The 25,384-nt window shown below is 37.9% G+C and overlaps 1 protein-coding gene across 1 annotated transcript; it reads right to left on the bottom strand.

The window, feature by feature from the left end:
- Nucleotides 1–1,068: 1,068 nt before the first annotated feature.
- Nucleotides 1,069–24,905, bottom strand: CEP152 (centrosomal protein 152). The gene is made up of 27 exons (XM_054388172.1): nt 24,819–24,905; nt 24,571–24,671; nt 24,256–24,322; nt 23,690–24,031; nt 23,097–23,265; nt 22,193–22,333; nt 21,698–21,837; nt 21,183–21,383; nt 19,726–19,873; nt 18,886–18,977; nt 17,876–18,039; nt 17,111–17,318; nt 16,158–16,271; nt 15,893–16,023; nt 15,580–15,708; nt 15,308–15,443; nt 14,406–14,585; nt 13,609–13,881; nt 12,951–13,082; nt 12,041–12,691; nt 10,233–10,407; nt 4,134–4,215; nt 3,933–4,039; nt 3,015–3,171; nt 2,379–2,479; nt 1,158–2,115; nt 1,069–1,123 (listed from the first exon to the last, which is right to left on the bottom strand). Exons 1-27 carry the CDS (start codon nt 24,903–24,905, stop codon nt 1,069–1,071), a joined length of 5,241 nt encoding a protein of 1,746 aa, XP_054244147.1.
- Between the last annotated feature and the right edge of the window lie 479 nt (nt 24,906–25,384).

Below are 25,384 nucleotides of genomic sequence, written 5' to 3' on the forward strand. Positions count from 1 at the left end.
GTTGCTGGCTGTTGGTAACATCAGTGTTTTGGCTACAGGCTAAGCCAAGCACTAAGGCTTTCCAACATACCCCCTCCATCAACAGCAGACTGAGGGAGGGGACGCAGCTGGGCCCGCTGACCAAAGGGGTATTCCATGCCATACGACGGTAGCTCAGCTGTAAGAGCTAAGGAAAAGAAGGAAGTGTGGGGATGGTCACTGATGACATCTGTCCTCCGGAACAACCACTACATGTATTGGAGCTCTGCTTCCTGAGAGTAACCAAACATCATCTGCAGATGGGAAGTAGAAAATAAATAGTACCTTTGCTTTTGCTTCCCCGCACAGCCTTGGGTTTTGCTTTTTAGCCTATTGAATTGCTTCTATCTTGACTCATAGGCCTTTGGTTACATTTCCCCTCTCCCTTGTCCATCTAAGAAGGGGAGTGGATAGAGTGGTTTTGGTGGCCATTTGGCCCCCAACCAGGGCTAACCACCGCAAGGAGGAATACCAGGTCTTCAGATTACATCAGTAACCCATACAGTTTAAGGAACATCTACAAAAAGTGGATATTCTAATATATACCTTTCTTCTGCCCAGTAACTTTTTGCTGTACAAAAGGGAAGAATACTTCATATGCGATTTGTTATAATAATTTAATAAAAAACCTGCAACTATTTCTGCTTTTATTATGGGGATAAACATAGAGGCTTACAAGGGGCCCTTGAAAATGGAAAAGTCAATTAAAATACTTCAAACAACTGTCAAAACATCTCTCATTGATCTCTGAAAAGATTTTTCATAACCGTTTAAAGAGATTATCTAAAACATAGCTACTGTGATTTGTGGTAAACACTGCACTCCAAGCTAACTTTAATATAAAAATATATTCTATTTAATAAATTTGTATATAATAAAATATAAACAATCGTGGAAATATAAACAAAATTTTGCATGAATATTTCAAGTAACGTTTATAGAATTCACATCACATTCAAATTTGTCACACTGACCATGAAATGGACACGGAACAGGTTTTCCCCAATCCTTAAACTTCTACTTAAAAATCAAGTTATGTCTTTTTTCCCTTCAAATAAGGGATTGATGTTCTTGGTTCAAGTTAGAAAGTGGGCTTCCAAAACCACTATCTGCTGAAGAGACAGTGGATTCCACATCACTTCTTTTCCAAGCATTTGTTGCAGCATTTTCCCACATTTGAATCTGGTGATACATTCAGTTGTGCGACAGCAGGATTTGATTTGTCAGAGTTGAGGAATGAAGCATGCTCTGGGTTTGTCAGGTGGCCTCTACTACAAGCTTGAGTGCTGCTTTTTGTGCTGAGATTTGTGCCATTGGAAGTACCTCTCCAAGAACCCACATTTTCATCTGCAGGGGAAAACAACCTGACGTGAAGAAATTCTTCACAGCGTGCAGCCTGTGCTTGCACATCACCACTGCCTTTCTGTTCAGAATATGAAAGGGGCATGTCACTATGAACCACATGGTGGCTTCCATTCACAGAATTCCATTCAATGCAGCTTCCATCATCTCTTTCTGGAGCTTTTTTAAAATCAGATTCCTGAGTTATTTTAGATTTAGTTTTCTGTTTCCCACATGACTGGATACACTTATCCTCTTTTAAGACCATTCTTTCATTCTTGATCTTAAGCAGATGATTAGTTGTCCCAGAGATGGCACAGCCATTTGTACACCTGGGTGCATGCATATTTTCTAATGCTATTTGAAAAGCAGACGGTGAAGCATTCTGAAGTGCCATACTACTAGCAGCATGCAGGAGTCCTTTGTCTGCAGTTACAATGGGGGTATGTTTTTCTCTTCTTCCACCTTCATTTGGATAAAACTCTGGCAGAGCATCTCCTGAAGCATCACCCAGATTCTTAGAATTATTCCTGTTCTGAATATCTGAAGTAGCTTTTTCATGAAGCGTGTGTCGAGTTTCAGCTCGCACTGCATCAAACTGCTGTCTCAAGTCACATGCTACACCTTTATCATCAGCTTTTTTGGTAATGCTTTCACCACATGATTTGCTTTCCATATGGTTTGACCTAGTCTGAGGCACGTGATCTCTTTTTGAGTATGCAACTCCAGGCAGTAGATCAGAATTGAAGAGCAGAGCTAAAGGAAGAGGAAAAGAAATCGATTAATTGAAGGAAATGTTAATGCTGGAAAGCCCCCTAGGTTCTTCTGTTCGCTTGTTTGTTTTAACGCAGAATTGGAAGCACTGTCAAAATAAGCAGCTCATATTTACATTGCCATTAGTAAGCTTATAAATAAATAGTGGCTCACTTCCCATCTTCAATTTCATAACTACATGCATTAGTAGTATTGCTATATTATATCAGTACGGTCAAGAAGAGAACACAACTACAGAATCATACCTGAGCAAGATTTGGTTTGGGGAACATGTCGAAGAGGTGTTTCAAGTCCTTTAGCCATTGTAGCAAGCTTACTGGCAGCATTCATTATTTTCTTTTCAGCTCTGCCAGGAATTGCAGAACATGAACAAAACAACAACAACAAAAAAAAAAAACACCCCTCCAACCCCCACAAAGTTCAAGGGCAATTGCTCTTCAACTCTACATTTTACTTCAAGGTAACATTATATCTCTCAGGTAACTTGTACACATTCCCCAAGGTTCCCACTGCTTCCATTAGAAAGTTTGGGGGTTTATGACTTGTTCCATCAATGTTTCCAATGGCACTTGATAAATGAAACAGAGCTATTCCTGCCTAGACATGGGCCAAGGTCAGGCCTTCACCCTAGAACCTTTCTCTGAAGAAACAAAACACTTCTAAGATGACCATGGTTATAAACTTGCCAGGCAACAGAAAACCCCAAAGAATACTGCAAAGACAGTATGCCAGGCTGCTCAGCAGCAACCCCATGGCAATCTGAGCAGACTGGCAAGACTTCAGGTCAGATATCGTTTGCTCCAAGGTGGACAAACATCTGAACAGTGTCTACACACACTTCTTCACAGCAAACAGTAATCTACAAACACACTTGAACTTACCCTTCTTGCTTCCCATTATCAGTAAGCAGTTGTTGAAGACATGTCAAATAGTACTTGCGCATTTTCCGTGCTGTTTCTTGGCGCTCTCTTAAAACCTCCACTTTAATCATTTCAGCAGCTCGCTCCTTACTTTCACGGATATAACAAAGCATATCACCTACAATTACACTTCATTAGTACCAGTTTTCCCCTAGGGGAGGGGAAAAAAGCCAATACAACAAACTGGGATTGTCTAGCAAACCTGGAGCAAGTCACTGAGGGCCTGGATTTGCCTGCCAACATTCTGCCCAAATCCTTCTGCCAAGTATTACCTACTGGATAAATGACATTGACAACCAGAGCAGGTCGGTATGAATGATCAGACAGAAATTCAGCTGTCCATTTCTGCATCTTCACCAGCAACAGAAAAAACTAGGCACAGGGATTTGGGAGGAAAGTTGGCTGGTAAAATGCCGGTATAGGAATTCTGCAACGGTGGTGCAGCTGGCATTTGTGGGTCTGCTGTGGACCTGACACTACACTCAAGCCTTGCTCTTCAGCCAGAAGGTTGCAGATGAAACCAGAAGGCAGGATATACCACAAAAGAACAGATTATCCTTTAGGAGAAATCCTAAAGTAGGTGGATTGTTTGCTAGAGATGAAAGATCAGCTCCCCAAACACACTTTACCACTTCAAAAGTGGTAATACATAATACAGTGCAATGAAGCAAGGATGGCATAACAAGGCTTCACCCATCACAATTAATGTTGTCTAAGATTATGGTGACCATTTCCCACATTCACCCTAGTAAAAAGGAAAAATTTACTTCCCATGTGCTTCAGCTGTTAAGATTCCTGTGCAAGCTGGCTGGTGGAGAAGGTGACAAAGTAAATTATTTTACTCTCCTAACTTTTCAGAAAAAAAAATTTACTACTTACACTTAATCTTGTTCACAGCTTTAATGTACTGAGCACGCATTTCTTCCAGGCCTTTCGCAGCATCACAGGACATACAAGGTTTTGAGAGACCTCCCTTTGACAGTGACCTGAAATGCACATAAGTCACACTCCAAAAGAAAAGCAGCTTGTATCTTACAAAAAAAAAAAAAAAAAAAGAGGTTGCTTAGATCTTTTAAATACCTCAGTGGTGTTCCTAGGTCTTTCAGTTTAGTCTTCATCTCAGCGTTTTCTGCAATTAGAGTTTCTAGAACCTTCTCGTTTTCTGTTAAAAAAAAAACAACACCAAAACAGAACCCAAGGATGAACCATAATTTACTACGCTTCTCTCAATTTGAGTTGGACAGAAGTTATTACATAAATTGCTGTCTAAGAGCTCAATGTCACAAAGCATCATCTGCAAATACGAAGTCGTTGAAGTAACAAACATATAGGAATCAATCACAATACACTTCAATGAAACTTGAATATAAAAGCCATCTCGTACAGTAATTAACCTTAAAGGCTTCTTGTGTCATTCCTAACATTGTGCTGGAGGTGAAACTTCAGAGATACCAGGTGTGTATGTTAAAAAAAAGTGTTGTTTTGATACCCTCTGACATTAGAAAAAAAAAGGTATTAATTTCTCAGTCGGCAAGTGTGCCTTCCTTAGGGTGGAGAGATTAAAGATAAAACTTGGTTGTTGCTAGGGGCTTTTGATGGGTTTTGTGTTTTGGTGGCTGTTCTGACTTCCATGCTGAACTCTGCTCAATGCTACTAAGAAGCATATAAATATTACAATGAGCCATCACAGAGAATGAGAAGATAGTGGAGCTGAAAAAGTCCAAAGGGCGGGACTTCAAGCTGCTACTGAAGACTGTTTATTATAGCATACAGATAGCTCACCTCTGAGTTGTCTTTTGAAAGTTAGAGACCCTTAAAATTTATTTATTAGCTAATTTAATCAAATTATTATTTTTAAAAAGGGTACACAAGTATTTAGCCTAACTTGAAGAACTGATGAATAAACTTAGATAGAGCCACAAATATCTGCAGTTGGATCACTACCTTTCCTATTTTAGGAAAGAAAACCAACATGAATTGAACACCTACATTGAATATTGGGAGATACTTCCACTGCACCAAGTTCTTACATGAACCATAGCAAAGAGAGAAGCATGGCTATAATTCTTCTCTAGAATGATGTGCAGAAAAGCAGAAAGCAAGCAGTCATCCTAGAATACAGGAAGAAGCAATTCATGCATGGCCTTTAGAGATCCTCGTCTGTAATTGTCACAGATGGGAGTTAATCTGCTGCTGTTATTCATACCATGCTGCAGTCATGCCAGCTTGAAAAACAAAAGTGCTAACTGGAGCAAAGTATTATGCGGCTTGAAGTTCAGATTGCAACATGGGAGGCTTCCTGTTCCAGTTGCTGCTTCTGGGTTCCAGGTTCTTGTGTACTGGCTCTTTTCCTCAGGGATGGCAAGACAGGTAGGTCTGAGGTAGCTCCCTGTTTTTTCCTGTATTTTACTGTGCTTGTTCTGCAAATAGGCTAAACTACAGTAATTACGCATTGTATTATTAGGTTAATTGGATTATTAGCTAAGGTAACTATGCATTTTGTACTGTGTTTATCTGATTTCACTCAGTAAATCTATTCTTATCTCACTTCTTTTGGTCTCAATCCTGTGTTTTTGTGTGTTACTCTTCTGTGTTGGCAAAATAGACAGGTTAACCCACTGGTTTGGTTTGACCCACATCCAGGATGACCTTGGTAAACAGCAGTAGCCTCTTTCCATTAACAGATCTCCCATTATCCTGCAATCTTTCCTCCAGTCCCAAAGAAAGTTTACATGCTGTATGGCTATCAATGAAGGAACACAGAAACAGTATTACATAAATGTGTCCAGCTTGCCCACCTGGCCTTGCTCACACTGCAGCAAGCTGGCATAAGCCTTTCCCTTCCAAAAATGTAGCATTTTATATATAAGCATAACATTTATTACAGCAGGCAACCAAGACACTTCATTAAAAGCCCACACAACAACAACAAAAACCCAACAGTCTATGGCAAGTAAGACTATTAGGCCACTTGGTACAACCTACTACCTCGTATCTGCTCTCTTCAAGCTGACAATTTACCAAACCTCCTTACAGTGGCCAGTGACCTTCCCCTGAGACAAGCTCAAACAATTCTATTTGTCCTCAGGATGCAGTCCCAGACCCCTCCTGAGCCAGAACCTTCACAGCAAGTCTAATTCCTGTCATACTCTAAGGAGAGCCTAAACCAAAAAATTCACAAAAAAAGCCCTGAACACTATTATGTACAGCTTCAACTGATTACCACACTGCAGGAAGAATGAGCCTCTTATTCAAATCGCCAACATGTTTTCCTTCAGAGAAAACATCATTCTCTTTGTTCAGCTCCTTAAAACAAAGGCCTCTACTGACTTGAATATAGCTGAATAAGAGGATAGAGTTCCTCAGACACCAACTGAATAGGAACTGGGCTCCATATGGCATATCATGCTCAAGTAGGAAAAAAAAAGTTCTTGAGCACAGGAATGAAGCAAAATGGGCATTCCTCCAACAAATCCTTGCAGAACTATACTTAGACAAAAAGAATTCTTTTTGCTGTCATAGACAGATGAATCAGGATGGCTTTTCTCTGCAGCAGAAGCCTATATGCAAGGCCTCTAATGGGAGACCCAGCAGCAGCAAACTTACAGGGGTTTGATATGCCAAAGATTTTTCATCCTCTTTAGCCCAGATTTTACTATGGACACATACTTCTACCAGTTACATGAAATAGAGTCTATTATCCTGAAAGGACGACAGATGTACACAATTCAAGAGCACCTATAATAAATGCACATATCAAGTCATTTGCAATTGACTAAACTGATGGTCAAGTCTAAGGGAGGTTTTACCAGAGGGCACTATCAGTCTGCCCAGAGAAACTGATAACTGAAAACATCAAAAATAAGATGTTGGAGAGCTAAGAGAAGGCAATCACAGCAAAACAACATTCTCTCACAAGCAATGGTGTATATACTAAGAGTACCAGATAACACCACTACTGAAGGAGAAGCAATCTCAAGCAAGTTACTTTGTATCATCTTTTTCCAGCAGAAATTGCTTCAGAAAAGCCTCATTTCCATATTACAGACAGAAGCCTTTCTTTTGGTAACTTCCAAAACCAGAGTAGATATTTCATACCCATGATTAGAAGAGACAGTTATCACACAGGAAAGACTTAAGAACTAGAGACCTATTTTCACACCCATCTTGTATTTCTCTTTCAAAGTGACACAACAACGAAGTTCTTGACTTAAAAAGGCAAAGAGACTAAATACAGCCTACTTAAGACCTTTTTAGGGGTTACAAATAGAAGTAAGAAAGTAAACAGAACTACAGCTTCAAGCTATTAACTGCAGGAAGGTACAAGAAATCTGGTGAATGGCTCACTACTACTGGTGCAAAGAACCACTGAGTAACATTTGGGGCCACTGCTCTTCATACTCCCACTATAGGGGGTTAAGTATGTATGCAGCAGCAGTACAGACTCGAAGCAGAGAGTTATAGAACTCCCTGATTCACAGACATTGGTGTCCATTATCTGCACAACTCTCATCAGCAACAGGATCCACATGTACACATACTTAACACCTGCCCTGTGTTCAGTTTCCCTCTAATCTTTTCCTGATACACATGAAAGTACTAAAGCAGCAAGGACACATTTGGAGCAGAGTGGATGGAAAGCTGCCCAGCAGTGAAGGACCTAGGGGCACTGATCAACAGCAAACTGAAATGAGCCAGCAGTGTGCCAGGCAGCCAAGAAGGGAACAACGTCCTGGCTTGTATCAAGAATACTGTGACCAGTGGGACCAGTGAAATGATTGTTCCCCTGTACTCAGCACTGGTGAGGCCACTGTTCAGTTGAGTGCTGTTCAGTTTCAGGGCCTTCACTACAAGAAAGATATGGAGGTGCTGGAGCAGATCCAGGGGAGGGCAATGCACCTAGTAAAGGGTCTGGAGAACAGGTCTGGTGAGGAATGGCTGAGGGAACTGAGGCTATTTAGTCTAGAGAAAAAAGGGGGATGAGGGGAGACCTCGCTCTCTACAACTACATGAAAGGAAGTTGTAGCAGGGTTGGACTTGGTCTGTTCTCCCTAGTAACAAATGACACTGCAAGAGGAAACGGCTTTAAGTTGTACCAGGGGAAGTTTAGATTGGATGTTAGATGGCAGTTCTTCACTGAAGGGGTTATCAAACACTGAAACAGGGTCCCCAGGGAAGTGTTTAAACAATGCACAGATGTGGTGCTAAGGGATATGGTTTAGCACTTGACTTGGTAGAGTTGGATAATGGCCTAACTCAATGAACTTAAAGGTCTTTTCCAACAACAAAAAAATTGGTAAGTACTGTTTAAAGCAAAGAGGGTGAGGAGATTCAGGGCTGAAGAGATGTGAGGGAGATGGGTGGTCAGTTTCTGGGTTTTTTTTGGTTGGATGAGGTTGTTTGGTTTAAGAATACATGCACACTCCATTCTACCCACTGAAACTAAATCTTGTATGACAGAATAAAGAAAATAATGCAACAGATAAAGAGCCTAATGCAGCCAGAAAGGCAGAGCCAAAGCTGTCTTTAGGTAATAAATAATCCTAACCCCAGATTTGCTCTGACTTCGCTTCATGTTCCCTCCTAGCAAGCTGTAGATGTTTGTTTCTAGTTCTGGAACATCTACTCTCTTTTTTCAAGCTCTTGGCAACAGTGTTCACACACACAAAAAAAAATATTCCTGAGACCAAAGCTTCCTTTTTGTACATTTTTGATCTGCAACAATAATTGCTAAAAGTTATACAGTCCAAAAAAAAAAAAATCAAGTCTAACCTTACTATTGCCAGTGTTCTACTTAAGTCTTTCTCTTGCTGGAAAGCATACAACACATTAGTCTAATTAAAATAATCACAAGAGGCTGGAACCCTGTTATGATAGATGCTGCTGCATCCAAGTCATTGAGCCCTCACAGTCTCAATCCACTCCCATCAGTCAGTGATATGAGACTTGCAGGTTGAATATTTTTTTCATTAAACCCCCCCCCCCCAAAAAAAAAAACAACCCACACCAAAAGAAAATCAACAACAAATAAACAAAAAACCCCAAACACCAAAACCCCAACAAACCCACAAAACAAAGAAAACAACCCCACATCAGCCAAGTAGGGTCTTTTGGAGTCAGCTGAAGGAGACTCTCCCAGCTGAGAAGCCTCACATGCAGCTGAGTTTGGTTAAGTTAGGAAACTCACAAAGACTGGGCTACTTCCAGGAGAGCCAGGGCTGCTCTCCATAGCCAGGACAGGGAGCTCTAGAGGCTGCACTGCTTGTATTGTTTTAATAGATGGTTTGTTGTTTCGGTGTTGAAGGAATTCAAGCAATGCTATAGGCATAAAGCCAAAAACTCCCTTGTGTTTTCCTGCTTTATGTGTTTCAGTTGCATAAGAACTCAAACTAAACAGAAAGCCCCAAAGGGATTTCTGTGCCTCCCATGAAGTTTGTCCTCAGCTACGCTGTCTCCAGTTTTGCCATGCTACATGTGACAGCTCTGGGAAGAACTACAAAGCTAAAGCATATACTGAGGGCAGCAGAAAGGAAGGAAAAAGAGAGAGAAATGCTACTGAGGGATTCATGTTTTTTTCAACTACAGTATTGATCAAAAGAATCACAAAAAACTACCATGCCAGGTCAAGTGTAGTTCTTTTACATGAATATAATATCTTTATAAGTATAATATGTTTTATGCAGAATTCCTTGTTTGAAAAAGCTGATTTGGTATTACTCATTTAGAAAACATAGTTTAGACTATACCCTGCTCCCTGTGATCAGCACTGGCTTATGAGCTGTTAAACACCACAAGCATTAGTATAGATATCCACAGCCTCCAAAACATTCATGTCCACAACCCCCACCTGAAACCAATTCAGCAGCTATTCTGAAGAATGACTTTAAGCAGCAGAAAGCTACTAGCATTTAATAAAATCAAGCCTCAAAGCTTAGTATTGTATCAGTAAGCTGGAGACTAGTACCATTTGTTGCAGTTTGTGACTTCAACATAGTACAACCTAGAGCAATATTAAACAACCTCAGTCAGAAAAACTGCATCTTCCTCTGGAACCCAAATATGTAGGAGTTAACTAACTTCAAACTGCAGTCATCAATAGGACATCAGCTATTAAAGACTGTTACTAACAACCTTAACTTGATGATAGGGAATTGGCCAGACTAAAACCAAACCAAATACCTTTGTCTGTTCCAGTTTCCTGCAAGGGTGGCTGTCTCCTCAGCCTCCTTCGTGCTTCTGCTTGGTGCCCAACATTGTACACAGGAGGTCTTGCCACATTCCCAGTTTCTCCTTCACCACATTGCAGGCAAGAGCATGATTCTTTATTTACATTACTCAGTAGCTCTTCATATTTCTGCAATTGAAAAATAACTTCCTGAAAATAAAAATTAAAAAAACCCCAAAACAACCCCGAAGTGCGCCACACTATCTTAAAGTGGGTAAGTAATGTTGTAGATGAAAACAAGCTAGCCTGGCCACCAAACAGCTTTAGTAATTGTAATGTAAGTGCTATGAATTTGCTATAGAACTGTAGATTGCAGGTTAGATCATAAGGCAAATGTGTAGTATAGCATGGAGAAGTTTTGCTTAGGGTAATGCACTACAACACCAATACCTAGCTGTCTTGAGTTTTATTTTGGAAATGTAAGTAGCCCTTAACATTGCACTATACAGTGTCTTTAAATAACTGACTCTAACATGTTTTTTTTAAAAGCATATGCAGCAGAAAGGAGTTGGAACTCATTTAGAGTTTCTGAATAAATATGGGTAGTAGAAGGTCAGGAAAATTATCTTGAAAAACATAACTCTCTTGTTTACTGTTATTATGGTAACATAAGAGAGGACTATACTGAGAAATTATGAAACCAGACTGGATGAGGTGGCTCAAGCCAACCAATGTTTTGAAGTTCAAAGGCGTATTAAAAACAGTTTACCAAGAGATATCAGTTTCTATTAGAGAAGATACATCAGGCAAAGAAACTCCCAATTCTCCTTACCGTTGTGAAAGTAACTCATGACAAGAAAATTTTAAAGGTATACTTTCTGAGCAAAAATACATTATCAGTAAATAACTAATACTGTCTCGAGAAATCACTTCATATTCCTTTCCATTTCCACCCATCTTGAAAAACAAGTCAGTTTCTTCCATTGTCCTATTCTTGGATAATTCCCCAACTACTAAATGCTGGGTGGCAATGGCACTTCCGCTGGGTTGCTCTCCATAATCAAAAACTTACTACAAGCATAAACATTGCAAAAAGAGGCATCTGCCAAAACAACAGAAACAGATGCTTTTGGACAGAATTCTTCTTAGCCCCAAGCTCCTCTACAAGAGAGTAAAATATCCTTCCTCATTTGGGCAGGCACGTTGAGATGGATTTCCTGGAGCCACAATAAAGTTAAGTAAGACTCTTAATCCTAAGATAAAGATCAATTTTTCAGTTATTCATTTCTGCTACAGATAATTTGCAAAAAGTATTTACTGTTGTCGTCTTTGTATGTATCATAATAGGGGGAGGAAGGGGAGAATAAGTAACATGTTCTACAATCATTATCTGATCATCATTACAAACTGCCTTTAACAACAAAAAATTAAAAACCACACAAACACCAAAAAAACCAAACTACCCAAAAACCACCACCACCGAAACCCAGAAAAAAACCAAACAAACCTCAGTGACAGAATTGACCTAAGAGGTCACAAGGGGCCTTCAACAGGTTCCTAAACTTAAGATTAGCATTAAAAGTGACACTCTTTTCATTAAAGACCACATGTGTCAAAGCTACACCCATCCTTTCCCTTTCCACATGCTTATAGCAGACTTAGCCCTCTTTTATGGTTTTTAAGGACTGTTATCAATGAACTCAAGTGTTGGATTTTCTTATTCTCAGGATTACATAGATTATTTTATAATGGGATAAAACAGTTGTGACTAACTCCTCAAATCCCTTTCTTGGTTGGCAATTACAACTTACAGAAACATTACCTCTTTCCATTCTTGCTCTTTCTTTTCCAGAATTGTGTACACTGTGGTCCTATAGGCCTTTTGTAAGCAAGTCTTCAGTTTGTCCTTGCATTGACTGTTTAATTGAACATGAGTGTCAAAACACTTATCCTTCCAAGAATGCTTATTATGTGTGCACTTGACTAGTTCTTCGTGGATTTCACTCAACAAGTACTCAAGCTCAAGCAAAGTCTTCTCCTCATACCGGTTAATTTCATCCTGCAGTCTCTTTGCTTCATGTGCCTCCCACTCCTGCTGCTTTTGGTCTAGTAACATCTTTATTTCTGCCTCTTTCTGAATGGAGAGCTCATTCCTCTGCTTTGCAAGATCCTCCTTTGCTGTTGCAAGCACCTCTTTAATTCTGTTTCGATGATCATCCAAGAACAACCGGTAGTCTCTTTCATTTTGCTCTTGTATCTGCAGGATTTCTTCTTGCTTTTCTTTGTTCCACTGAGCACGGGCTCTTGCTAGTTCTGCTTTAATAGCTGCAGGGATTTCTTCTTTCTTTAGCTCCAACTCCTTCTTGAGAGAAATTACCTTTTCTTCAAGTTCTTTCACTTTTGGTCCAGATTTCTCTGTATTCTCATACTCCTTCTTCCACTTCTCTTCAGCAGCTGAGAGAACTAGAGCTAGCTGGTGAATATAGAACACAGTTGTCATAAATATATATACATTTATCTCTACATAAAATATAACCATCATTCTATTAGAAAAGATTTTAAAATTATTTAATGAAAAATATAATCCTATAGAGGCAAAAAAATGGATCAGAATCAGTGTACATTAGAAACACCTTTCTTTAACAATTCCCATGTCTACATTTATTCCTCAGTAATATACAGGATGTGGAAGACTGAACTGTTTATCATCACACACAACTATTTTGGTCTACCTGCTTTGCTGCAGTCTCTTTATGTTCTTTCTCCCATTTTTCTTGTTCTGCCTTTAGATTTATTTTGTACTCTTTGAGGTCTGTTAATTCTTGCAGCCACTTGGCATGAGCTTGGGTTAAAGCTGCATCTACCTACAAGCAGATTAAAAAAAACCTACTTCAGCCACCACCACTATCTAAATTTTTATTGTTACTTTCATATAGCACTGAAAAAACTGGCTTCGTTTTGGATTACTTATGTTCACAGAAACTCAAGGAATCAGACCAGCAGCATTTGATACATTTCCCTAACACAAAAATATAAGCAAAACGAGGACTACTAAATTTATTTTTCTTAACAAAATGGTATAAAAAAAAAAATCTAAGTCAGTGCTGCTCAGTTCTGTTCAAAACTCCTAAAAAACCTGTTCAACTGTGTGAAAAACTAAGAGCTAAAAAAAAAAAATGAAAACCCCCCACACAAACAACAAAAAAACAAACCAAAACTAAACCCCAGCTTCTTTAGAACTTCTTTTTTTTTTTTCTTAAATTATGTATTTCTAATATAACCAGTATCAACTACTGAGCTTAAGAGAAAGTAAGTGGACTAGTTTTTAGGTGACTTAGTCACAAGTGGCAATTTCACAGGCACCAGGCAGACAGAACAATTCTTTATTACCTGTCTGGCAAGATTTCTATGGTATTTATTTTCCAGTTCTATTTTAAATTCTTTTAAGGCCTCTTCAGAGGCCATATTTCCTTTCAGAGACTTCTGGGTCTGCAGCCTTTGGTCTTCAACAATCTCTTCTAACTCTTTACTTGAATCTTCGTCCACAATTGTGACTTGGTCAGTTTGGCTGCTGCAGTCATTACACTCAACTACAGTTCTTCGCACTTCTTCCAGCCTACTTTGCCACTCTTTTTCTATTTTTGCAAAGACTTGTTCTTTATTCTAAGGAAAAAAATATTTTTAAGAAAATCTCCCCAGTGTCCAAATAATTAGAATTTCCTGTTATTTCACAAACAAAACTCTGTTTACACCAGTAATGTTCCCTAACAGAAGAAAATCAAAAACATGCTCTGAGAAGAGAGAGTTTGGTAACTCAAAGCTTTCTTGTATGGGACAGGATATACAAATGACTTGTGTATGATAGCTGAATGGAACAATAGAAAGCATAACCACTCAGACAGGGTCAGGGTAGAAAAATCCAGCATATCACCAGCTATGACATTCATGACCATCTGCATGCTACTCTACTAGGTCTTGTTTGGGGGTGGGTTTTTTCCCCCAAAATCTAAGGCACGTGCAAACCCTAATGACTTCTTCAGAAGCTCCTAAAACAGATCCTCAGAAAGCACTTCGAATGACAAAACAACGGTGAGTAAGTCTATATGCATACAAGTTCTCCTTCTGAAAATAAGCAATGGGAAAAAAAATAGAAATAAAACTTTAACCCTCTAGTCCAAATACCACACCTCTTTTTCTTCCTTCTCCCAGTGAACTTTAGCTAACGCAATTTCCTTTGCAATTTGCTGTTCTTTTTCTTCCAGCCACTGCCTCTTCATAGCTATCATAGAACTGCTGTGTTTCTCTTCAAGCTCAGTCCTCAAAAGGTTAAGAGAACGTTCTTTTTCTTCTAGTAGCTGCTTCCTGAGCTAAGAAAAAAAAAATTTATTTTTTCTCCCAGGCATAGTGAAGTGATCTGGTACAAAGTTATGAGAATGCATGTGAGATGTGATCTTACTGATGACACCTGGACAAAAGATTCCAGTCTCCAAAGGAGATGTTTTATGGCATGATATCAAAAGGTTATTATAGTTATTGCTCTAAAGAAAGGTTTTATCAAGCATCTTTATTTATACTTTGAATTATATACATATTTATACTTTGAATTGCACCTCTTTTCTGTACTTGCTTAGCAAGGCAACTGACCAACTTTAGTCATTTCACAATGGCATCTTCAGGAAAGCAAAGTTTTTACTCAATATAGCCGTATCAGTTCATTATTAAAGTACAGTATTTTTACATCAGTTTTATTTAGGCAAAAGAAAAACTGCATTATCATTTTTTGGGGGTGGGGAGATGTCTCATGAATGTAAAGCCCCCACATTGATGACTGAGCAATTCTCAACACTCAAAATTATGAAAGCTGACTGTGAAAATGAATAGCAATTGAGAAGGGTTACTTCCACAATATTTTAAGCCCAGGACACAACAGCAGGTTAATTTAACAACCAATAGGTTGTATGTATTGATTTTTATATACAGCTGCATCTAAGTATCTTCCTCAAACAATTACAAAGTGCAATATACTTTCAGATACTGCATCTTAAAAACAGTCTGAAATTACATGGTTCATAGGTATTTCCATTAGTACCTTCTCTTCCTTCAGCTGCTGCTCTTGCTCAAATTTCTGCCTTAAGGTAGCTTCCAAGGTGTCCTTCTCCCCACAGACTCCAATGTAACATTCTTTTACTGCAGTCATCTCTCTGTTCAGCTCTTCTATATTAGCCCTTCACAGGTCAGATTATTTATTATTAGTCTTTACACTCACAGAACAGCAAGTCTGTCTTAAAGAAAGTGTAACTAGCACTGAGGGCCAGACATGAAACATGAAACTTTCCGCAGAAGTGGAAGAAATGGTCTTACTTCAACTGTAAGATGGTCTCTTCATAAGTTTGAATAAGCTGCTGCTTTTCGGCAGCACACCTCTCCAGCAGGTCTTTCTCAAAATGTGCTTTTGTATCCTCATGATGCTGCTGATAAGTTCTTTCACACCTACAATTTCAAGAAAGAAAAAGCTATCTAATTGTTTTTAACTATTTTAAACATAATTCAACTTTTTCTTAAGAAAGAAATCAGCTTTCTAATGCTGACTGCCCTTGTACCAGGTAACTGCTACAAGGTAACAGATGCAGGCCAAAAGCTCAGAAATGGAACTAAATAGACTTAACAGACTTACCTGTCAATTGCTTCTTGTTTATCCTGATCAAAATCCTCAACCATCTTTCTCATCTGACAACAGAGATCTTGATTTAAGCTTTTCAGTTTTTCCTCATTTGCTTTCAGTTCTTCAATAGTTGAAGCATGGCTCTGGGTGAACAAGAGTCAACTGGATGGTAAGGAAACTTCTCTAATTTCAGGTTTTAGCATGGGGTGGGGGTTTCTGTGTGGGTTTTGGTTGTTTGGGGTTTTTTTTGTAGGTATAAGCAGCATCTCTCTCTCACCTCAACTTCTTGCAGCAAATTTTCATTAGCCTTTTTAAGTTTCAGAACTTCTTCCCTAAGATTATCAGAAACTGAAGAAGTGGCCACTGACTGATCATTCAGATTTGTGACAGGCTAAAAATAAATCAAATTAAGATGATATCTTTCAAGATACACATGATTTTTAAAATTATATTAAAAAAAGTAAAACCTGTTAGTTTTTTTTTGCTTAAGAGAAAAAAAAAGAAATCATTGGAGTGTAAGACACAGCAATATCTCTGTTACTCTAGATGAATTCCTGAAATTTGGAGTACTATGAAGGTTTAAAGGAACACACACTCGATTTGTTTGCAAACTGACTATTCTGATCCAACAGAAAGTACAATTCTCAAGCATATTATATTTCTATCCCACATCCAAGCCACAATGTACAGATTACAAGAGCAGATGTTAGAAGTCTGATCAGTTTATAGAGGGAAGTTAATAATGGGGTGAAAAGGGACACACTATCAAAGAGTTTCTTTGTTGAGCAGAGCACACAGTGAAGGCCCTCTGAAGGCAATCTGTTTAATGTTCCATTTGCATAACCTAGTGATACTATCAGCTTTCTCAGAAAAATAACAAGGTCTTTTTGGTTAAAGAAAACCTTTCTCCATTGAAATTTAGTTACAAAGAAAGGTGAGTGGCCTTTAAGTTCTACCAAGCAAGTAAGCCACCATATCAGAACTCACCTAATCAGGCACACGCTGCCCAAGTTGCACTATTCAGTTTGTTTTGTATCTTTGGTGAAAAAGTAGCAAGGTATAATATAAATGATGATACTTTCCTGAAGCTCAAAGACAGATTTACTTAGTTGTTATGACTACTCTGTTGCAAATAAATTCTTTAAGGCTGCTTTCATAAGTTTAAACATTGGTTCAGTTCACTAAAATCCAGTGTATCTTTACCTTTACAGAAGTGTAAAAAGAACAAACCTCTGACTCTTTTGATGCTTTTTCTGCTTTCAGCAACTGCTTGTATTCTTCTGATGTCTTCTGACAATCTTTAAGATCAGTTTGTAACTGAGTAATCTGGTTTCTCTTCATTTTATTACTGCTCAATAAACGTTCCAGCTCAGCTTTTAATTCTGCAATAATTTCATCTTTGGACAGCTCTTTATCCATGCCTCTGTTCTGTATTGCACTATTAGGGAAAACAACCAGTTCAGCATTTAAAAGATAAAAAACACTTATCTGGAAGGCAGCAGTAGCAAAGAGAAGAGCAACAAATGCTACCAGAAATATGGATGTCTGAGAGTCACAGTAAAGAGAACGAGAGGATGAATACAGAAGCCATATGCTTTTTCACCAAGTTGCAATCAATGCAGAGGAACCTAGTTCATTCTGCTGTTGGCCCAAAAGATTCATTCTTGCATGACATGAGGTATTTTGAGACAACTTGGTTGTTTTAAAAAACAGTCTGAGGAAATTTTGACGGGAAAAAAAAAAAAAAGGTATCCATGTATATAATCCTTACAATCCAAGGAACAGCAATGCAGTCCCTATAAAAGCGGAAGATTTAAGCAGCCATTTGTCATCCAATTATTAGTTCAGTTTTCTGTTTCCCTGATTCCCTGACAATATATGCACTATTCCAAATATCTACCAAAAAACTATATCGATCTGTAAGACCACCTTTTACACTTCACTTGTATAAGTTCTTCAGCATTTCAAATTTTTCTTTCAAGAATCCCTCAATACCTGCAGAGCCTTGGTTTCTTCCCAGTGACTTTTTTAATTCCTAAATCTACATAGGAATCACTTAGGTTCATATGGAGCTCTTCGCTTGCATCATTCAAAAATACTCCAAGTTTGGCAGCAGATTCATATGAAGCTATTTCTTCCTTCAGTTCTGCTAATTCTTCCTTAAAGGAAAACACACAAAAAAATATTTTAAAACCATCACATCGAGAAGAAAAGGTCTAAGCAAACACACTAGGCCCATGATAATTCTTCCAAAGAAAACAAAGCCACAGAGCTATTCCTTCTAAATATAGTTGTATTTAGCTGTATTTACATGAATCATCTAGAATTAGTTTTATTTTTTTTTACGATCATTTTTTATACCCCTAGCAAAGCACATGTTAAAATCAGAAATTAATTAGGGAGTATTTTCTGTTGATCAGTATATTGTATTGCTCTTATTACAATTCATATAGCAAGTATCATTTCTTTTGCTATTACTTCTTTCCTGCTGCCCTCATACAGTAAAACAGACAACAGAAAAACACTTAGCTGAATAAATAGCCTATTACTCTAGTACTTACTAAGGTTCACAATTTTCAGGATAATAGATTTAAGTCAAAAACACAAACTGAGTTGCAAACACAGATTTCCACTCATATTTTACAGAGGACACTCTGGTACTCCCTTTGCTGGCAAAAGGTAAATTTCCAAACGTAGTTTCTCTGACTATTCCTATGGCTTACGTTATGAGATTCCTAGCACACAGAATTTACATTCTTCTTCCACAAGCAGGTTAGATAGACACATGACATCAGATTTGTGTCAGTACTATTTTTTAATTAGAACTCAGAAGGCATATGTAATAAAATAAAAGGTCCAACACACAATACTGGCAGGTGAAGTTTCTTTACTGAAATGAGATGTCCTTGTTTCCTCAGCATAAAAAGTTTCGGCCATCAATCTCTCAGCTGTAATGCCCATCTCCTTAAAACAAAACAGTAAAATATTTTAAAAAGTTAACTAACCTGCAAAGCCTTGTTCATGTTACTGCTTATCATGTGTGCAGACTGAGCTTGTTGCAATTGAAACCGTAACTGATTCATCTCCTGCATTGAGCCTGTTGCAGGAAAGAGGGAGAGCGAGAGCAAGTCATGAACGTGCAAGAAAGATTACACAACCTGAAAATAGACCACTCTTAAAAACAGAAATGTTGGTACTGGTAACACTCTGTTTCCATTTTCTTGTGCTCACTAATGGCTGTAACACACATTCGTGGTGAAAGACTTCAATGTGTAAGAGTAGGCACAAGTTAAATATACAAATCACACGCTAGCCCTACTAAAAAAAAAGTTTCCAGGAACCAGCCTCCAGCCACAAACCCAATTATTTCCTCATTGGGATTTGAATTTAGAGTGGCAACTCAAGTCAAATGTTTACATAAAAATAAGTAACTTGCTCCTAAGGGCTGTTATTTTGTCCAAAGCTAAAATTACACACAGGCAGCACTAAATGCATATAAAAATATTTTCATCACTGTTGCATAGGGCTTTAATGTTTGGTTGTGTTTTTGTTGTTGTGGTGTTTTTTTGTTGTTTGGTTTGGGGGGGCAGGTATTGTGTTTTGTTGGGTTTTTTTCTTTCTTTTTTGATGGGGGGAAGGAAGAATGGTTTGGGTTTTATTTTTCTTGCTTTTTACACTTGAGTCTAGACTTCCTTTCAGTCTAACCCACTGCAATGGAAACAGTCTACTACAGTTAATTAAATGTTGATACCATTTCAATAGGAGCATAGAAGTGCACTTTTTTATACCTCAAAAAATTGGAGCCATTTCTGGAAGGGAAGATAACATATGAGTACAAGGCTGACCTGTTTGCAGTAAGTTTGCACATTGCTTTTGGCTTTCTTCTAGGCTTCTTGTCAGTCTATTTATTATTTCAGTTTTTTCACATTTGGTTTCTTCCAGCGTTTTTTCAAGTTGCTTAACATGCTCTCCTAGATTTTTGCAAAGCTCTTTCTAGGAATAAAGATTTTTTTTTTCACGTTAAAAAGCATCTAGCCATCTAGGAGAGTTTTGGATATAGAAAAAAAATATAGAAGACACAGAAGAAAAAGAATTAAGGGGTAGAAGCCAACTAAATCAGTCACAGATCAAACGCTGTCCTTGTCAGCCAAGTAATGTCTTACAGTACCAGTTTTCACTAGGGGACAGTAAGCACTCTCATATATAAACACATACATGGATGTGAATAATCACATTATCCCCTGCAATTAATCACATATAGATAGTCTACTGCAGAAAAATCAAGGCTTCACATTATTTACACTAAGCCTGAGCCTAACTTGGTTTATTTTAACTGAGCTTGAGCCAAGCTAGCAAGTTCCAAAGCTCTGTAAAGGAGGAACTGTAGGTTTTCTTTCACATGATCTACAAAGCACACCTTCATGTGCAGTTACCTTCACAGACCTGGGAGGCATAGTATCTCATCTTTATGCTTTTAGACTTCTCTGTTTTCTCAAACCCAGGAAATCTGTATCACAGTAACACGAAAAAAGTGTGGGGTTTTTTTTGTTGTTGTTTGGTGGGGATTTTTAAGTGCATTCTTGATTATAAGTAAGTGCTGGTTACCTTTTCAAATGTGCAAACCATGTATTTGTTTAGACAAGAATTACAGAGCTAGAATTCAGGAAATTTAATTGTTTTCTTGATGTGAAATAAAAGGAGAATTTATTACAGCCTAAACTATATTGCTTCAATATTTCTAACAGTGTAACAGACTTATGTCAGGTAAAATATTTTTAACAAGCTCTATAACCATGTGACACAATCCATATCAAACTTGATCTTAAAGCCAGGCTTCTTCTCCCTTCTCTCCTTTTAAATCTGTACTTCAAAAACAAAGTGACTGTTCAGTGGTTAATCATCCTTGATCATTCTGAGACCAAAGCTTAGGAATAGACTGTTTACTAAACAGTTTTTCTTGCAAAAATATCACAATTTGTTATTTTCTTACCCAGATTTCTTTGCCAGTATACGGCAAAAAGGGATTGTGCACAGAATGCAAGTTCAGGAGAGAAGCTAAGACAATGAAGTCTTGCCTTTCTGCATCTGCACAACTGGAGCTCACAACCGCCTGGATATGTTTATAGAAACATACCACACAGGCTTTATAACCCTGAGACTTACATAGAATTTCCTTTCCATTTGCTTACAAGATTCCAGAAGCAGTTATTAAAACTATAGGTCAAGAAGAACCATTTAGGAATCACAGGGACCTCTACAGCCTCTTCAGTATAGTACACAGCATCCTAAAATATCATCTCACCTGCTCACGGAGTGCAGACTTTGTAGTATCAAGGTTCTGCTCTAATGATAATACTTGCTTTTCATACTTCTGCTTGAGTGCAGAAATAACTGTCTCATGCTGTTCTCTGGCTCGCTGAAGAGCATCTGATCGCTGAAGTTCCAACAGCTGCTTCTGCATGCTTTCCATGGCTACCTCTGCAACTTTGGATTGCTTCAGTATCTGTAGGAAGAGTATTAGAATAACTCCCAGTTACATATATTTTACTTGAGCTCCAATATTCTGTACATCAGTTAAGGTTTTTCTGTGCAAGAGTTCCTCATATAATGCCTGGATTTTAATACTGCTTTGCACCAATGCATCCTATTCATTCATCATATATTCAGGTTCTGCAATGATCATGAACAGTGTTTCAAGAGATCAGTGCTTCTGTTTAATGCAAATGCACCACAAAAAACTGCAGAGATTTTTCCACAATAAGCTGTTTAAAAATACTTATTTAATTTATTACAAAATATTATACTGAATATATTTACCTGTTCCTCATTGGTAGTAAGAGTCTGAATTTGAGTTTCAAGGGCCTTTATTTGACCTTCAAGATGAGCTTCCCGTTCCTTTCCATTCTGATAGAGTTTTTGAGACTCACGAAGGCTAACAGCCAAGCCATCCTTCTCATCTTAAGAGAGACATAACAGTCGTGTGAGAAACATGGCCAGTCACCCAACAACTTCATGGAACATGACTGTTCAGTATCCCTTTTCTACATAACCATTCTGTAGAATAAGCCACCTGTCTCATACTGTGGGTGGCACCCAAATGACAACAAAAACATTCAGTCAGTCTCTATCCAGTAACCACTTTCTCCCTCTTTCAGAGCAGTGTTGGGAAGAAGACTAGGTACACATAATCTCAAATCAAGTCTATAAATACAGTCAATTCCTGCAGAGACACAACCTAAATAGAGGTTTCAGAATAAAAAAAAAAAGGTGCTATATATGAATAAAATTTAAGAATTAGTGAAAATATTTTACCTCTGACCATTGAAAGCTGATGATCTAAATACCTAATCTGCTGTGCACTCTTTTCTAACTTTTCATTAAGCTCTTCCAGTTGTCTTTCTCTTGCTTTATTTAGAACTTGAAGTTGAAGAATCTGCATATTTTCTGAAGAATCTGCCAAATTTCAGACAGCATACAGAAAACTTAGCGCAGTAAACCAACCAAGAAAGTCATTGTCATAAATAATTTCTGTCCCCAAAACACTTCTTTCATGCAGTGCCAAATTCACTGCTGGTTCACAAATTTGCATCATTTTTTAATCTATGTTTGATTCACATCACCTGGGTTGCTCTGACAGCAGTGGCTGAAGAATTGTAGGTACTACCAATACAATGCAAACCTAACAGCAAGGCCAGATAAAAATTTACAGGCTGTAAATTCATACAGTCTTGTGGCCACTATAAATTTTCATATGATGCCTATCAAGCATGTTAGGCTGGAACTCAAAGTGTACCTAACAGAACAGCTCAAAGTGGCACCAAGCAAAAGATATTTCCTAAGGTACAGCAGGCCATTATTTTCCAATATTATAAACAAGACAAACTACCAGCAAGACTTCAAAACAAGCCATCAGAAATAATTTAGTTCAGTTTCACCAGTCAAAACTATATTTTTAAAAAGCCTGAAATTCAAATCCTTTGATTAAAAAGAGAGGATTTCTAGATAAAGTGGAAAGAAAAAAAAACACAAAGAAAATCCTCACCAAAACTGGCGCTATCCCAACGTAAGCTTAAAAGCAAAATAAAAGATCATTATACATCACAATGCTTTTAGATGTCCTCTTAACAAAAATCTGCTGAAATGAATAGGTTCTGTTGCAAATTTCCAGTGGACTTTTTATACAAGTTTATTTCAAGTCTAAACAGTAAACACTTACTTTCACCATTGCCCAAGAATTCATCTTGCAAATCTTCAAACATCTCATTTCTTCTGGGTCCTTCTTGGACTACTGGAATTTTTTGATGAATGCCATTTTGGTATGGTTTATAAGTCACTTTGTAAGATTCAGGTGACTGGCCACTGACAACATCAGATGTAACAAACTGCTGTTGTGACAATATAAGAGGAAATAAATTAAAAATACAACTGTAACCTTGCTCAATTAAAATATATTTAATTTTACAGGTCGACTTTAAGAGCTCTAGCAGCTCCTCTTTTTCAGGCTCCAATTTAGCATGCTATTTAAGTATGATAGAAATTTGCATTACAGGGTAGTGGTGAAACGTCATCTTTAACAGAGCAAACAAAATGAATTACATTCATTCATTCTATCTCATGGAATTCTACCCAGCCAACAAGAGAAAAAAATAAAATTATAACATGCACATATGAAAATCCAATTATTTAATGCTATTACATTTTAAACTGATAGCAAGAGACTGAAAACATTGAGTAACATTACTACAAATAGTTAAAGACCTGTGACAGTTTTCTAGAAGAGACAGGAAAATACATCAGCTTCTCAAATACCTTAAGATGTTCCTTCGGAGCATCTGGAAAATTTATTATTTTACTTTGTTGACTGTTAAATTCTGGTTTATGGCTATTTGTATATGGCCTGAAGTCTTCAGGAAGATGATAGACGTTGTTCTGTTGGTAACAACTTGGTGTATTAAACCCATCTCTACCAAGATACGCATCATCAGGATCCTCCTGACCATTCTGACCACAGTAATCTTTAACATCATATAAATGTGTCTTCTCTTCATCTTTATGTAGACCATTCCAATTCTTTGCATGGTTTTCAACATGATCGTTTTGCTGGTTACACAAAAATTGTTCAGGGTACAGATTTTGTCCTTGTTCATAATCCTATGAATGGATAAGAAGTTTAGAATTGCCGTCTCAACACTCAGGCTCTACCCGAGTCTCCTCTACTCTTTCTGGAGATACCAGCCCTCATGTTAGAAATACTTTCAAATAAATAGCAAAACTGTCACCTACATGAAAACTATTTCTCTAATGAATTTAATATTTAACATGTTATTATGAACAAACAGTTCCTACTGACTACATCACTGCTCATACAAGCTTACATTTTGAGAACCGCTTATCAATGGATGATCACTCCACCTTCCATCATGATTCCCAGGGTCATGTGATCTGGAGAAAGACAAGCAGCTGAGCTGTATACTTAGAACTTCAGGAAAAAAAACAGAACAAAATAAACCAAATAATCTCTTTGTTAAATTAAATAGCATCTAGTTCCTCGTGGAACACAAACCATATTGTAAGCTGCACTACAGATCCCCTTTTACTTGGATTGCTTTCAGACACTTCATCAGCTGAGATTTTTCTCTGTTCTCAAAAGCTTAACATAAATAATAAAAACATGGTGCAAAATGCCTTACTGCTCCTCAGTCTCATGAATGCTACAGTCTGAATAGCTGGAGAGCTGGTCTCCACTGTCCTCCAGCATATCATGGGGAAGGTCTGTCAACAGTTGCTGCAACTGAAACAGAAGAATTATAAGCTTTTCAGAAGATCACATACAAGTTCAGTCCAGAGACAGACAAAATGGGCTTTTTTTAAAAACACTTAGAAAAGGTATGGGAAGAAGCCACAGGCCTTCAAATTAAATGATTTAGTTTTTTTTCACCTCTTGTTCTCTTGCATAATCCTCTTGGTCATAGTCTTCATCCTCATGTTGAGTTTGTAGAGCTCCACTGTCAAAGTCAAGTGACATTGTTTTCTAATAATGTTTCTCAGTATTCAGTGAAACCTATCATGAGACAGGAAAACATCACATGAGTGTGAGGACTCAAAAGGTACCATCCCTCACTTTCTGAATTAAGTAGCCAAACACACACAACACCACCTTTTTAAAAACAAACATTACACATTACCTGTATCATTCATTTGAGCTTTTATTTCGCTATGAATTTAGGATTTAAAACAGATTATTTGGGCGTTTCGTATGCTGACATTGTTAAATTACTTAAGCCCACTTATGGCCCTGCATTTGGATAATAGCTCTGATAGGAAAAATAGGAAAAGTATCATGGAGTTAAGAAAAGTACAGCGTCAGTTCCAGATTTAACTGGACAAGACTCAAGGACTTGTCTACACTGAGCAGCGAGTGCCACATCTGCTTGCGAGTTGCTTCCTGAGGACCCGCGACAGGCAGTTCTGAACTAGAACCGATCAATTCAGACTCTATGAAAT

This window comes from Indicator indicator, chromosome 16 (assembly GCF_027791375.1).
Source record: "Indicator indicator isolate 239-I01 chromosome 16, UM_Iind_1.1, whole genome shotgun sequence".
NCBI lineage: Eukaryota > Metazoa > Chordata > Aves > Piciformes > Indicatoridae > Indicator > Indicator indicator.